At 59.5% G+C, this 14690-nt stretch overlaps 5 protein-coding genes across 5 annotated transcripts; 1 reads left to right on the top strand and 4 right to left on the bottom strand.

Annotated features, from left to right (window-relative positions):
* Positions 1-881: 881 nt before the first annotated feature.
* F5Z01DRAFT_75201 (uncharacterized protein) lies at positions 882-3232 on the bottom strand. Its single transcript, XM_046267066.1, has 4 exons — positions 2289-3232; positions 1916-2222; positions 1055-1843; positions 882-1000 (listed from the first exon to the last, which is right to left on the bottom strand). Exons 1-3 carry the CDS (start codon positions 2821-2823, stop codon positions 1159-1161), a joined length of 1527 nt encoding a protein of 508 aa, XP_046119051.1. The 5' UTR covers positions 2824-3232; the 3' UTR covers positions 882-1000; positions 1055-1158.
* Positions 3233-5352: 2120 nt separating this feature from the next.
* F5Z01DRAFT_75267 (copper amine oxidase) lies at positions 5353-7976 on the bottom strand. The gene is made up of 5 exons (XM_046267076.1): positions 7911-7976; positions 7352-7812; positions 6667-7298; positions 5877-6616; positions 5353-5828 (listed from the first exon to the last, which is right to left on the bottom strand). Exons 2-5 carry the CDS (start codon positions 7649-7651, stop codon positions 5455-5457), a joined length of 2046 nt encoding a protein of 681 aa, XP_046119050.1. The 5' UTR covers positions 7652-7812; positions 7911-7976; the 3' UTR covers positions 5353-5454.
* On the bottom strand, positions 7977-10560 carry F5Z01DRAFT_75196 (fungal-specific transcription factor domain-containing protein). The gene has a single exon (XM_046267063.1). The coding sequence runs from the start codon at positions 10467-10469 to the stop codon at positions 8205-8207; it is 2265 nt and encodes a 754-aa protein (XP_046119049.1). The 5' UTR covers positions 10470-10560; the 3' UTR covers positions 7977-8204.
* Positions 10561-10909: 349 nt separating this feature from the next.
* On the bottom strand, positions 10910-12542 carry F5Z01DRAFT_620681 (isocitrate lyase; the record flags this gene model as incomplete). Its single annotated transcript, XM_046261152.1, has 2 exons — positions 10910-12377; positions 12436-12542. The coding sequence occupies 2 exons, from the start codon at positions 12540-12542 to the stop codon at positions 10910-10912; spliced, it is 1575 nt and encodes a 524-aa protein (XP_046119048.1).
* Positions 12543-12855: 313 nt separating this feature from the next.
* F5Z01DRAFT_75129 (aminotransferase) lies at positions 12856-14651 on the top strand. The gene has a single exon (XM_046267040.1). It carries the CDS (start codon positions 13193-13195, stop codon positions 14561-14563), a length of 1371 nt encoding a protein of 456 aa, XP_046119047.1. The 5' UTR covers positions 12856-13192; the 3' UTR covers positions 14564-14651.
* Positions 14652-14690: the final 39 nt, after the last annotated feature.

Genomic DNA, 14690 nt, shown 5'->3' with positions numbered 1-14690 from the left:
GGGTGGGACGGGCAAGCGTAGACGCATGCGGCACTGTAATTAGGAAGAGAGCACCGTTTCTAGGCTGTGGTCTTGAGACTCTTTGACTGCGAGGCTGCTGAGCGGGTGTCACCCGCGTGGCCCAGAACCCAAGGCCGCCGCTTCAAGACAAGACAAGACGAGACAAGACAAGTGGTAACGATAGTCTCCGTCGAGAACGCGAGTGTGCATGTCGCGGTGGCCCGTGCGCCGGCCGAAGCTCCACGAGTCACGACGTGCGAACCCTGAAATTCGGGGACGACACTCATAGTCTTACATAGTCTTCAGTCTTCTTCTGCGGCACATATGGGTGAGGGAGCACAGCAGAGGGACTGGAAGCATGGTCTCTGCTGCGAGGATCTGCCCTGCTAATCCAGCAAGGCTTTGCGTACACGTCAAGCTTCATGTCCGTCGGTTCTTCACGGAACCAAGGACAGGCCATTCAAGATTTTCATCGTCAGTGGGGCCGAAAGACGCATCCGAGGACCGACTGCAGACCCATCCATGCCGGCTCAGAGTGGACCTCTGTTATTAGTATACATGGTGAAGCAAATCTCGTTGCCAAGCCAAAAGCAGGGCTGGAGAGCTCGTGTGGTGAGACTGGCCGGACTCAGCTGCGCTTTATTAGCTGGTCTAGATAGACTCGATTGCCTGTTCGGGGCATTGTGGCAGCTTCAGATATAGACTCGTCTTGAAGCAATGCTTCCCTTTGGATGTACATCTTTGAGATTCATTCGTGAAATTCTGACAGCGGAGACGAAGAAGCAGTCAGTGTCTAGCTTGCTCACAACATTCAAATGACATGCACTTCACCCATTGATCGACATCGAAAAGACAGTAAGGACAACCTTGTCCCAGCCACAAAGGCAAGTTGTATTCAGAATAACCTAGCAGAAGCAGAAATTGGGTATCGAATGAGACGAAAGACAGCGGAGTGAGGTCGTGAGAAGAGATGTCGCTGCGGAGAGAGATTGCGCTCAACCTGGGTGTGTTAGCAAGGCGGTTTCCAATGGCGTAGCTCGGACAGTGTACATACCAATTGCGCTTTGCTACTATTACAATATTAAGTACACGATTAGGCGGTTGTATGTATGTATGGGTGGTTCGTGAGGTCGTTGTCTCGAGAGGGTTCCAGCCCGTTCAAGACTCGGGGAAGCAGCTGGCCCACAGCTTGGCGGCCGGCTCGTCGTGCAGGTCGACGATCCAGGGGTACTTGCCGAGCAGGCGTCTGGCAAAGGACCACTGGGTGACGCCAAACTGGGCGACGGCATCGGCGAGGCGCGGCTGGAGCCAGACGCGATCGTCCCTGTGGAGGACGGAGATGCCGGCGACGACGAGCAGCCAGAGGTGCGTGGCGGGATCGACGGCGGCCTGGAACTGGGGGTTGTCGAGGGCGCGCATGAGCTTGGTGGCGAGCATCTCGTAGCGCAGGCGGCGCTGGCGGCCGAGCTGGATGAGGGTCGTGGTCATGAAAGCGAGGAGGGCGAGGTGGATGGCTTCGGCGACGGGATGTAGATTGGTGCCACGGGCGGCGCCGACGGGGCGGATCTCGAGCAGTCGGTAGCAGGTGGTGGTGATGATGTCCTGGAAGGCCTGGGGCCCGAGCTTCTTCTGGGCGACGCCCGAGTTGAAGAGGCGCGAGACCTTCATGATGGTCTCGGTGGCGGCGAAGACGTCGGCGTCGGCGTTGCGGGCGGCGTTGAGGAGCGGCGAGCGCACCTCAAAAGCCGGGTTGAAGAAGATGGGCACAATGGCCTCCATGTCCTTGGCGGCGTGGCCCAGCCGTGTTGGGCAGCCGAGTTGCAGCGCCAAGTCAATGTCGATGCTGTGGCATTTGTCAGTTTCGGTTTACTTCTTGCATGGCAACACGCCGCGCGCGTCAAGTGAGTGCACGTACCGAAGTGTCTTCTCAATCAGCGCAGGGTTGTGCTTGATCTCGTCCATGCCACCGCGCAGCTCAATCATGCGACAGAGGCCGTCAAAGTGCACCTTTGTCTGCGCGAGCTGGCCGCGGAGCGAGGTCAGCAGACAGAGCGAGATGACGCCCGCCAGGCTGGTGTCGGCGGTCGCCTTGTCGCCGGACAGCTTGTTGTTGAGCAGTCGGAGGGCCTTTGTCATGTGGTGGCGGTACTCGGTGGAGTACGAGTCCTTCTCGTGGACAAAGTCCATGCAGGCCTCGGAGAGGGCCACGAAGCAGTGGAAGTCTGTGGTGCGGGACGAGATGTTAGCAATGTTGGCGTTGGTTGCGTCGGGTGTGTGTTGACACTTACAAGCTTCATCAGCGAGCATGTACTTGAACCAGGTGCCCAGGGTGGGATCTGGCTTGCCGTGAGAGAACTCGACGCTGGGGGAGAGCGCATCGCCAATGTACAGCAAAAAGTCGTGCACCCAGCGACGCGACTGGGTGGTCATCTCGCAGACGGGCTCGAGGCCGGAGAGGTCGTTGCCGACGTGGGCGAGGAGCTTGCCGCAGATCTTGGCCTGCTCCATGTTGGGCGTCGTGATGGCAGAACTGGATACGTCGCGCACCACAAAGGGCATCTTTGCGGGAGCGTCGAGTTCCCACAGACAGTTGAGGTCCATACGCGCGTCGTCCACTACGTGGATGGCGCTGTCGGTCTTTATGTTCTTCTCATGGAGGAGATGGTATGTGTCGCGCCTGTTCTCTGTGGCGCGAGGTCGTTTCCGAAGAGCGCGCACCTTGCCGCCGAGGACCTTCCCCTTCATGACATGGCTGCGAATGTAGTGACGAGCCGTCTTGCGCTCGATGAAGGCGTGGTCAGTCAAGGTCAAAGTGACGGCCATAGCCTGGAGGTGGTTGCTGGGGTGTCGATAGTATGAACTGAGCTCGGTGGCAAGATGAAGCTGGCTGTTTGCGCGGCGTTCTAAGCGCAAGAAAGAAAACGTCTAGTATCGAGAAAAGAATAACGTGAAAACAGAAACAGAAAATTCTAATGTAACAGGCGGTTGAGTAAGTAATGAAAAGGCGATGTGAGGCGCTCGAGGGATGTGAAGGCTCTTTCAGGGACTCAAGAGTCAGGCGGCGAACCTCAGGCCTTAAGGCTGTTAGGCCAAACAAGTACGTACTAATATTCTCCCTTGGATTCAACTCATCAGAGAGGAAATGGCCAGCGCACCGCCGAGTCAACAGGCTGGAATAGGAAAAGACAATTCAGATCGGACAGGCATGGATCATTTGATTACATCTGGCTATCCACTGTAAGCCAGTCAATACCCTACCTACCAAACACGTTTTCCTGCGCCGGGATGGGACGTTTCTCATTGTTTCCTCCCTCCCAGCGCCCGCCGCCAGCGCCAACGCCAGGCCAGCGCCACGAGCCAAGGACTGGACGCGCAGCCAATCGAACACGGTCGTCACTCTGCCTTTTGCCCAGACACAACGGCTCGAGTCACTGTGCCGGTTAGCCGTCGTCTGTAGTTGTACATGCGCCCCAGGTATTATCAGGCTGCCGGGTGGAGGCGCGCTACCTCTGCCGACGTCGAGGGAGATGTCGCATCGTCAGCGGCTTCAAAGTTCAGATTTGGGCCTTTTTTTTTGCGTGTGTGTCACGCAGCAACGATCACGGACGAGATTCTCCTGACCTCGCAACAAGGCAAGGCCAGCGACACACGGGATTTCCTTGCCTTGTGTGTCTTCACGCTGTGAGTCACAATTGATGGAGGCTCTCCATTCATGTGGTAATGGTTACCTATGAACTCCATGTTGCAGTCAACGCAGTCGACCTGCCCGACGAGCATCCCCTCCGTCTTCCCCAAAGGAGGCCTCGCCACAGCGATCGTACCATGGGAATCTGGCTGGGCGAGTGGTGTTGTTGGAGAGGCGCGGAATGGGCATTGATGGAGGAGAGACAAAGCAGATGCAGACCTGCATCCACACACCACACTTCTTTGTCGCTTGCACTGTTGCACATGCATGTGCTTCTGACCTCGGATGTTGCAGCGACTAGAGGCTGCCAATCCGCCATCAGATGAACCCATGGACGCATGTCTGCCACTGCGCCTCCGAAAAGGGTCCTTCTGTTGCGCCCTCGTGTGGACCATGACGATATCCAGCATGACAGGAGGCACACCACTACAGAAAGGGGGATCTTGCGGAAAGGTGGGCTGCCTCCTTTGCGTGCAAACCACTGCAATTATGACGAGAGTGAGGATGCTCATGGCGCTGGCGCTGCGCACGCGGCTCGTTCGCCAAGCTTCCTCCTCCTCCCTTTCTCCTCACGCGAGGCCTCCTTTGCGTCGTTGCTGGCCAGACAGAAGCCAGCCACTTTGGCTGTTTACATACTTCTCAGAGTCCATGTCATCAGCCTGCAAATTCAAATTCATCCAAATTCAAGTCCAAATTCAGGCATCGCCTGAACCCACTGACAGTGGACCAGCCGGAGCTTGCCCAGTGGAGCCCTCACTAACACGCCCGGCCGGTACGCACTGACCCCCCGACAGGGTTAGGAGAACCTTGTAAACAACCTTAAGCTTAAGAAAAGGCCCTGCTAATTATGAGATCGGGGACATTGAAAATTTGAAATGACATGGAGCAGCCAGCACAGGAGACGTGATGAAAACTCTGACGCTGTCAGGCAGAGTGCACATTCGTTGAGCTGCTTCGTTGGAGGACTGGACCTCCAGTCCAGTTCTCATGTCTTGCTACGCTGTCCTGCTGGTAATTAGCAGCCCCAAGCAGCAGTCTGGACGCTGATCGCGCCACCGAACTTGGAAGCACTTGCAGCGGGTGATCAGATCTGACCTGTTGCTCACAGCTCGAGAGTATTATCCCCTGCTCTCGGAGTAATTATTACATCTTCCACATCAGCCAAGCCGCAGCAACATGGACAGACACCTCCTCCCCTTATCAGGTCGCATCCTTTGAGAGATGGAAGCACGCAGGCCGCTCGTTGCACTGCGTAATCACTGCGCACCTTGGTAAGTGTGTGCCGGTAAATGTGTGTGTCTCGCTCCTTGTATCTACGCTGTCAATGTCCTCGACGTTGCTGCCGCCAACACAAATGCATGCGATATGTAGTGCGACGATCCACTGCCGCTCGCTGCAGGTGAATGTGATACATAATTACAGATTATCCTCTCCATCCGCAAATAGCGCGCGGCGACAGGCGCACGCAACGAGGATTGGACCCTGAATGTGGCTGGCTGGCGAGCTCGAGGCCTCCTGTCTGACGCTGTGGCCAGCCGCCAGCCTTGCCTCGTGCTTAGTTTCATCCTTCCCTCGTCTTCTTTGTCTACTATTGATTCGTATCACAGGAATCGAGGCTTGATACTTGGGCCTGAAATAGCTGTCGTGTATAGGCACGTTCACCGGTCGTACTGTCACAGTCTAACTGTCACACAGGGCTTCGATTCACCAGGGCGTCCACTCTGCTCTGGTTGTTGCTCCCTGCCATCGCATCCACCACTATTAGTCCCTCACAGCTTGGCCTTCCCACAGCACGAGCCGCCCGCAAACGCCAGACGACTCGCCTCGTCCCGCGCGTCCACCTCTGCCCTGCCCCCGTGGGCGACCTGGCTCGGCGTGCTGCAGTACGACGGCCGCACGTCCATGGCCGGATTGCTCGCAAAGAAGTTGCGCGGCCGCAGCAGCAGCGTCATCGTCTCGGCCGGCATGATGGGAAAGTCCTCGGGCGACGGGATGTGCGTGACCCCAAACGTGTGCCAGAGCACAATGTCCGTGTTGTCGATGGACGTCGTGCCGTCGCCGATCCACGCCGGCAGCCCGCTCGATGGCTCCCCGTCTGTCTGCGGTACGTGGCGGCCCGCAGGCCAGAGCTCGTCGTCGCGATCTGCATGTATCAGCTAACCTTTGTGAGAGACATCAAGGACTAACGTACACTTCGTGACGTGCACGGCGTGCCTGGCAAAGCCCGCGCGCTTCCACACCAGCGAGCCCTCCTTGGGTAGCAGGCCGGGCACCTCGCGGCTCACGAGCTTGTAGCTGCTCGGCTTGCCGCTGTAGGGGTGCAGGCGGTTCGTGTTGCAAATCTCCCACGTCCGGCTCGTGGCCCCGTCGTAATCGGTCCGCGCCTCGCCCTCGGTCGCGAGCTTGGTCCGGCGCGCGTAAAAGGTGTTGCCGTACTTGTTGGCCGGGCTGCCCACGGGCGCGTCCGAGGCGACCGTGTCCGAGACGAAGACGGTGTTGTGCGGCCCGTCGACGTTGGCGTGCAGCCGCAGGCAGAAGAGGTGCTGGTGGTTGTGCGCGTTGACGCCCGGGTAGACCTGCGTGCCCCAGCCGTGCGTGTCCTCGTCCTCGGCCATGACGTACGTGTTGAGGATGCCGGTGAGCTTGATCTCGGGCTGGATCGTGCCGTCCTGGTGGAAGATCCACTGGATTGCGTACTCGTAGTTGGCCGCCGTGAAGATCTGCTGCACCACGAGCTTGCGCGCCCGCGTCACAATCGTCGAGTCGTCCCGGAAGTCGGTGTGCTTGAATAGGATGCCCGCGTCCTCCTCGTGGATGCAGATGGCGTTTTTGATGTGGCGGACGCCGCCGTCACGACGGGCAAAGTCCGCGTCTAGGTAGTGGATAGTTCCCTTGCAGTCGCAGCCCAGGGCGAGGCTGTTGGTGAGGTATCTGGCCGCGAGGTCAGTATAGATAGAAAGGCCAGATAGCAAGAGACGTACCCGGCGCCGTATTCACCCAGGTCGAACGCGTGCTTGCGTTGATGGGGGTGCTCGGGATTGCCATAGGGCACGACCATCTCGGCCAACGACATGCGGTAGAAGATGGGCCGCTCGACACCCTTGTCCACGAACCGAATGTCGTTGAGCACGATGCCCTCCCTGTAGTTGAAGCCAATGTGGAACTTGAAGTTCTGCCACTCCACCTCGCGCCCCTGGATGGTAAAGGAGACACCCTCGGGCTGGGTGATGTTGATGGGCTTGAGCTCCTCCCGGAAGCCCCCCTGGGCCTCGACGCCCTCGACGTGGTAGTTGATGCTCCGTCCCTCCCGCGGCACCTTGCGCCGGACGCTGGGGATGTCAATGGCCACAATCTTCTGCTGGTTGGAGTCGAAGATGGGGCAGAAGTCGAGCGGGTACTGGTACTGGCAGTCGTCCACGTTGGGCCGGTAGTACATCAACGCCTGCTGCAGACGCGTCGCGTTCCCGTAGCGCTCGTCGTGCCCAATGGTCCACGGGTCACAGTACACCTTGTGCATGTCTGACGCGGGGATGCCGCTGATCCTGCATTGCTCAATGACCTTGGGGTCTTGGCGACAGATTTCCTCCACGTTCTGGAGCTCCTCGAGTGTGATCTTTTTGTGTTGGTCAGCTGGTTGCTCTTCGCATCAACAGAGGTTCCACTGACAATCGGCTGGAGACCATCCAGCTGCTCCCACTTTGTGATCTTGCCGCTCTTGAGGTCGACGAAGCCATCGTACACCTTGCCCTCGGCCGCGATGACCGTCACGTCAGCGACGCGCGCTGGCCGAGGGCCCCTGGATCGGTCCGCGAGCCATGCGGAGAGTTCAGCCTTTCGCGGCTCGAGGAGAGAAATGGCCTGGAAGTGAAGAGGGGCGATGGCTGCGTGCGCTGTCCTGACAATGTGGGCGGCAGTGCTGAGCTCCTGAGGAGAGAGGGGGTCTAGGGGATGCGCTGTTGGAGACATGGCTGCGTGGAGGATGGTCAAGCGAAACAGCTGGTGTGTACCAAGGCAGATGTGTGTAATGCGAACCGGCGTGATTCACGGCTGATTGATATATGCTTCATTCGTCGAGAGTCGAGGGCTCGATAAGATCAGGACGGAAGCAATCATCACCGTCCCAGCTACTGCGGACGCTGATCAGCCCAATTACTACACGAGATCCGACTCGCCAATGAATTGCGGTCAATTCAGGTTGACAACGCAGTCCGACCTCGAGACGCACCCCACAACATGTCTGTCTCCATCGATGTCTGATAAGAGTCTGGTCCCTCTTCCCCCTCCCTCCCGTCCATCCGCGCCCGAGAGTCTCCGCTTTGCGGAGAACCGCATCATACGCAGATAGCGACGTCGATAAGGCCAGCGGACTCGCTGTCCGATAGAGGATTGCGGGCGGCGCAGTTTGGACCAACAATTCACCTCCTGTTACTCCGCGTCAATCGGGCATCTCCCACCGCAGATACTAAGCCATGTGCTACGTTGAGTCAATGGAGCCTTTACTGAGCGTAATCAAACACCCTCATTGCCACCCATCAAGGTCAAAGAACCCAGGGAACGCAAGAAGCTCGTCCGTGTTGATCGGAGCCTCCATCTCCCCGCTTCCGCTTCCCGTCCCGTACAGCTGCTGCGCGAACAAAGGCAGCTCAAAGGGCGCTATGGTAGGATCAGCCATGGAGGGCGGCACGACCTGCCTCTCTCGCGCCGGTGTCGCCCTCTGGGACCGCGCGAGCACGCTGGGCGGGGGTGACTGGTTGGGCCGCAGCCGGGGAAAGTCCTCGTTGATCATCTCCTCAATCATGCGTATGATGGAGCGGTGCACGATGAGGGACCGGACGATGACGAGCTTGGCGCGGATGGCGTCTGCGGTGGCGGGCGTGACCCGGGTCGGGGGCCGGGACGGCCTGTCGACGAGGGGGATCTCGCGGGCCAGCAGCTCAAAGACGTCGCGGAGGCTCTCGGCCTTGGGCCAGCGGTCGGCCATGATGGCGAGGATGTTGGAGCAGGCGCGGAGAGCGTCGGACACGTCTGGCGCGTCGTAGTTCTCGGTGCGGTACTCCATGGGCGTCGCCCAGCAGCAGTAGAGGAGGGTGACGCCGGACTGGAATTGCACCAGCAAGCCTATCCACGCCTGGGCAATCTGGCGGTCCATCTGGCTCCGCCGGAACATGAGGCAGGCCTGGCTGCTGGCCTGGATCGCCCAGTCGCCCGCGGGCCCGTACACGTTGTCCTTGGTCGGTCGGTAGAGCAGTAGTAGCGTGTAGTGGTAGATGAGGGCGAGCCATCGCTGGCTCGAGTGGCCCTTGGACTGGGGCTCGGCAAAGTTCTGGGCCCGCGCCTTGTAGTTCTCCAGCTCGCGCAGGATGCGTATGCGCCACTCGAGCGACTCCTCAAAGACCTCCTTGTAGTCCCAGCGCAGGGTGTAGTTGATAATCTCCGACTGGATGCGTCGGCACTGCAGGATGTGCAGGGACGGCGACACGCACGTGTAGACAGGGACGTCGGCCAGGTCCGCGCCCGCGGGTACCTGGGCCACGGCGCTCTCCAAGTCCTCGTCCTCGACGTTGGCGTACAGCTTGGAGGTGATCATGGTGTCCGTGATGGAAGGCGGGAGCTCAAACGAGGCCATGACGAGGCGATCGACGCAGTAGGCAGACCAGAAGCAGCGTCTGCGCACCTGGTTCTGCAACAGGGCGGCGGGTGTCGTGGGCTCGAGCTCCGTCTCGGCAAGGTGATACTGCAGCTGCACGCACATGCGCATCGTCGTCGAGGCGAGCGACAGTATCCGTGGCGTGTTGCTGCGGTGCAGGGCATGCATGCTCAGCAGCAGGTACGCTTGGACGTGCATGATGGGGTCGTTCCTCCGCAGTACATGCGGCAGCAGCGCGATGCCATGCTTGTAGAACGCGCGCGAGTCCGACTGGCCGACGCGAGGGAGGGCGAGCATGAGCAGCGCCGTGGCGAAGACGAGGTTCACAAAGAAGCCCTGCCACGGCTTGGGGTTGAGCTCGACGGGGGGGCACGCCCTCCAGTCGGCCACCCAGTTCAGCAGGGTGGGCCAGTGAAAGAAGGGATACTGGACCTGCGCGCGCCCTCTGTAGGCGCCCAGGAGGAGCTCCTCGACCTCGGGGGTCATGGAGGCGACGAGGTTCTGCGCGGGATAATGGTGGTCGTCGTCGTGCCGTACCGAGCCAGTGTGCATGCTGGGTGACTTGGTGTTGCCCGCCCCGCCACCAAAGTCGTCCCGCCCTGGAGGTGATGCCAGGCCGTAGAGGAGATGGTCTATGCCCTCTGCGTCCGAGTCGTCCGCCAGCGAGAGGTCTGGCGACTGCTGGGAGAGGCTCTTGCGCGGGTGAAGCAGGCCATTGTGCAAATTGGTCGCAGGGGAGACGGATGAGGTTGGTTGAGCGCGCCGCGCGGGCAGTCCAGAGGTGGTCGAGGTCGTCTTGACGTTGTTGCTGCTATCGTTGTTGGTATCTGACACGATGCCTTGCAGTGATGGAGGCGCCAATGCTCTCGCTGCCTGCGGCGTGCGCGCACGCGCGTAATGGTCCTGGCTCTGATTGGGATCGCGAGACTCCAACTCGGCGATCCTCTCCTCGAGCGCGCGCACGTACTCCCCCTCGACCTGGGGACGAGGCGCCGGCTCGGTGGGCACGCAGTCCTCGCCCGCCTTGGCGCAATTGGAGCAGGGCCGTCTGTCCTCGCACTTTTGCTTGCGGCCGCGGCATCGTCGGCAGGCCAGGACGCGCTGCCGCTTGAGCGGTGGTCCCTCGTCGTGGTCCATGGGTCTAGTCTGGTAGCTTAGATTGTTGTCAGCACGCGCTGCGGTCGAGTGAAGCTTCAGCGCATTATAGTGTGTGGTGGTGTTGATCTCGCGAGCAGCGTGTGCGTCATGAGTCGTGGAGCATGAGAGTGAGGGTGAGTGAAGGTCGACAAGGCTGGCTGGTCATGGAGTTGTAGAGTGCAAATGTCAATGTCAAGCGGGCGGGGCGTCACAGTTGGAGACTCGTTGAGCAGTGCTCGGGGTCATATCACACAGCCACGATATTGGACTGAATGTAGACAGATGTTTGTTAATTTTTATGTGAGTCTGCCAGACTCTAGTATTCGATTTCGTTATCATTGGCCTCAAAGCTCACGTTGTTTAAGGCATTGCTCATTTGTTGCTGGTTACATGCACCAAGGGTCCAAGTCTGGCGACTCTGCCTACCCGGAACCACAAAACTACGCCTTCTCGGTAATCTCCTCCCCAGCAATTGTCTCAAAGAACGCGTCCGCCAGGTATCCTCCACACCACGACAGCTTCTCAAACCCATCCGTCATGGGCTTCCTGCTCAGCGCCGGGCCCTGCACGTCCCGCACGTACCCAGCGATGCCCTCCTCCGCCCACATCTTGCCAAAGTCCTCGGCAACCATGTTGAGGCCCTGCAGAGCCCAGATGGGCTGGACCTGCCAGACGACGCCCATCTTGGCCAGGTCCAGGTGCAGCGTCTTGACCTGCGCCGGCGAGAAGCCAGCCTTGCCGTAGTCGTAGTCGCCCGTGTAGCCAAAGGCGAACAGGCGATCGGGGTACACCTTGCGGACGCCCTCGTGGAACTCGACAATGTCCTTCCACACCGGCGCGTCCATGCGCGCCCACGTCACGTCCCCAAGCGGCGCGGCGGCCACAGCGCGCTCAATAATGGTCTTGACGCTCGGCTTCCACATGTACTGGCCCATGGCGGAGCGAGGCCTCTCCCAATCGAAGAAGACGTCGGCCTGGACCGTTTTGCTGGCTATCTCGCGTCGTGCCGTCAGGGACGCGAACGCCTCCCTGCGCACCTCGGACAGGTAGGCCTTAAACTCGTCCTCCGACGCCACCGCCTGTACGGCCTCGTCAAACGTCTTCAGCCCGGCGTTGGCCTTCCACGCGGCCCTGGCCGCCTTTAAGTCCTTGCCTTGCGCCTGTGCCTGGGCGAGGTGGTCCTGGAGGGACTCGACCCTCTTTGTGGCGCCCACCACGTACTCGTGGTCCCTGGGGTCGACGACGCTGCTGATGAACTCGGAGTGGTCCGTGTCGCAGCGACAGAGGAGCAGCGTCTCGGCGCCCATCACGTCAAACTGCATGCGCACCGTCCGGAGCCGGTCGAGGTACTCGCTCGTGGGCACGACGGTGCGTCCCTGGCCGACGGTGAACTTTTTCATCCCAATCGCCAGGTCGTCGAGGTGGATCATGGCCACGCCGGCGTCGACAAACGCCTTGGCCATCTTCATCGTGCTCGTCACGTTGCCAAAGCCCATGTCGCCGTCGGCCACCAGGGGCGCCATGTAGTCCCAGTTCTCCAGCGTGGCGCGCTGCGCCTTGGTGTGCCGCAGGCGGAACTGGCGCTGCCGCTGGTCGTGCCAGAGCTGCGACTTGAAGATCTTGGCCACCGTCTTGGGCACCGTGTCCCAGGGGTAGTCGCAGGCGTCCATGCCGGGCGCGTCCACCTCGGAGAACCCGCAGAGCGCGCCCGACACGTAGACGGACTGCTGGTGCTTGGCCATCTGGGACACAATGGTCGGCTCGGTGGTGCCAAACGTCAACTCGGTGGTTCCGTTCTTGTTGTGCTCCTGCAGCTGATTCCAGAGCTTGATGGCCTGCTGGGAGCTTGCGGTGGGCGCAACGTCGATGCTGTTGCGCAGGGCGGCGATGGTGTGCGCCGAGTATGGCCTGTGTAGTCCGCTGTCAGTCTCGGGCTCGCAGCCGTCTGGTTCTGCACACGGCGTACCTCTTGAGATGGGCTTGGCGAGGCGAGCTCCATTGCTTCTCAATGGCAGCCACGTCGGCCTCAAACTTGGCCTGCTCCTCATCGAGCGAGATGTTGAGCTGGGGCATGGTGGGTTGTGTAGTGTGAATCTCGACTCGAAGCAAGCAACAATGTAATGAAAAATAACAGCGCCTAGTCAAGGAATCTGCTCTAACACTGAGATATCCAGGAAGCAAGAATGCGCAGAGCTCACAGGCTTTCAAGGCGTTTTCCCGCTCTCATCTCGAGGATCCCACGGATACCCGATTTCCCCAATTCTCGTCAACCACCCCTCGCAAAGACCAGGGTCTTTCACTCTTTCTCCAAAAACCATATCGACGGAGTCTTTGTCCGTTGGCACTAATGCAAGACGGACAGCCGGCGCCGACATGCGGACTGAGGGGATTGCTGATAGCTGAGTGTGGGGTACAGGGGGCATGTCTGCGGATGAATGGTAAACTTGTCCGAATTACTTCTTGATCGCGTGATCGTGGGCATCAGATACCGTCTCGAGATCCTCTGTCGGGGCTACATGCGATCTGAGTGGAGGCTCGCGTATCTTTCGGACTTCAGACGTGTCTCGAAGATTTGGAGATAGACGGCTGTCCGAGACTGGGGAGTCGCCACATTGATTCGAATCGAGGAGTCGAGGGCCTCAAGTTTTCGGCGGGGTTTGTTCCTCTCAAAGTCGAAACGAAAGAGCAGAATACTACCTCACGCTCAATTGAAAATCTGCACTATGCCTGATCTCATCAACCTCCAGCTGGGCTGGCCCTCGCCCTCTCTCTTCCCAGCAGCCGACCTGCTGAACGGCGCATCATCCATCCTCGAGTCCCCCAAGAAGACAGCCGCGGCTCTCATCTACGGACCCGACGCAGGCTACGAGCCGCTGCGCGAACAGATCGCCCTCTGGCTTTCCTCTACGTACAACATCAAGTCCACCCCCGAACGCATCTGTGTCTCCAGCGGCGCGTCGGCCAATCTCGCCAACATCCTCCAAAAGTTCACGGAGCCCGAATACACCAGACGGATATGGATGGTGGAACCATGCTACTTCCTCGCCTGTCCCATCATGACGGACGCTGGCTTCGAGGGGCGTCTGCGCGGTGTCCCCGAGGACGAGGAGGGTCTGGACATTGACTTTCTGAGGACAAGTATCCAAGAGGTCGAGAAGTCGGATGGCCACCCCGATACACCGTCCGTCAAGACCAACCGCACACGCTACCCTCGTGTGTACAAGCACATCATCTACGCCGTGCCCACCTTTGCCAATCCGAGCGCAAAGACAATGTCTCTCCGACGGAGGGAGGATCTCGTCCGCCTCGCTCGGGAGTTTGATGCCCTCGTCGTGACGGACGACGTCTACGACGTCCTGCGCTGGCCTGAAGACACACAAGCAGACGCAGACGCAGTTCACCTGCCGGATGTTCCCCCACGCATCGTCGACGTGGACCGGACTCTGGACGGCGGGCCCAGGGACGACTTTGGCAACGCCGTCAGCAACGGCTCCTTTTCCAAGATCATCGCCCCCGGTGTGCGGACTGGCTGGAACGAGGCGATGCCTGCCTTTGCCCATGCCCTGTCGTCCCTTGGCTCCACAAAGTCGGGCGGCTGTCCTTCGCACATGTCCGCGACGTTTGTAGCCGAGATGCTGGCCTCGGGCCAGCTGCAGTCTCACATCAAGGACACGCTAGTGCCCACGTACCGAGCGCGGTACAACACCTTGTTCAGAGTGATCAGGGAGCATCTCCTGCCCTTGGGATTTCATATCTCGACCGGCAAGCCTTATGCGTACGGGCACATCAGCAACGGCGCGACCAACGGCCACGCACAATCAGGGGTTGTCGTGGGAGGGTACTTTACTTACCTCACTGTGCCGGACGACCTGCCCATCACGGCGGATCAGCTTGCCGCGCGGGGTCTGGAGAAGTATGACCTCAAATTTGCGTCGGGTGGCATGATGACGGTGGAGGGCGACGAGGGGAGTAGGGAGAGGGCTGTGAAGGGGTATGGTCGTGGCATTCGTCTGTGCTGGGCGTGGCACACGGAGGCAGAGATCCAGGAGGGCATTGAGAGGTTGGCGTCGTTGGTGAAAGAGGTCAGGCCCTAGTCGGAGGAGACTGCTTCTACTGAGCACTGCTTTGAAGACGAATGTATACACTTTATAGATCGATGCCATGTGAACTCCAGAATACATGATTACGCTTTATTGTTTCTATATTGAAAGACAGATCTAC

This window comes from Emericellopsis atlantica, assembly GCF_019669845.1.
Source record: "Emericellopsis atlantica unplaced genomic scaffold F5Z01scaffold_11, whole genome shotgun sequence".
Classification (NCBI taxonomy): Eukaryota; Fungi; Ascomycota; class Sordariomycetes; order Hypocreales; family Bionectriaceae; genus Emericellopsis; species Emericellopsis atlantica.
The sequence above is the reverse complement of the archived record's forward strand: the minus strand, read 5'-3'. Positions and strand labels throughout refer to the sequence as shown.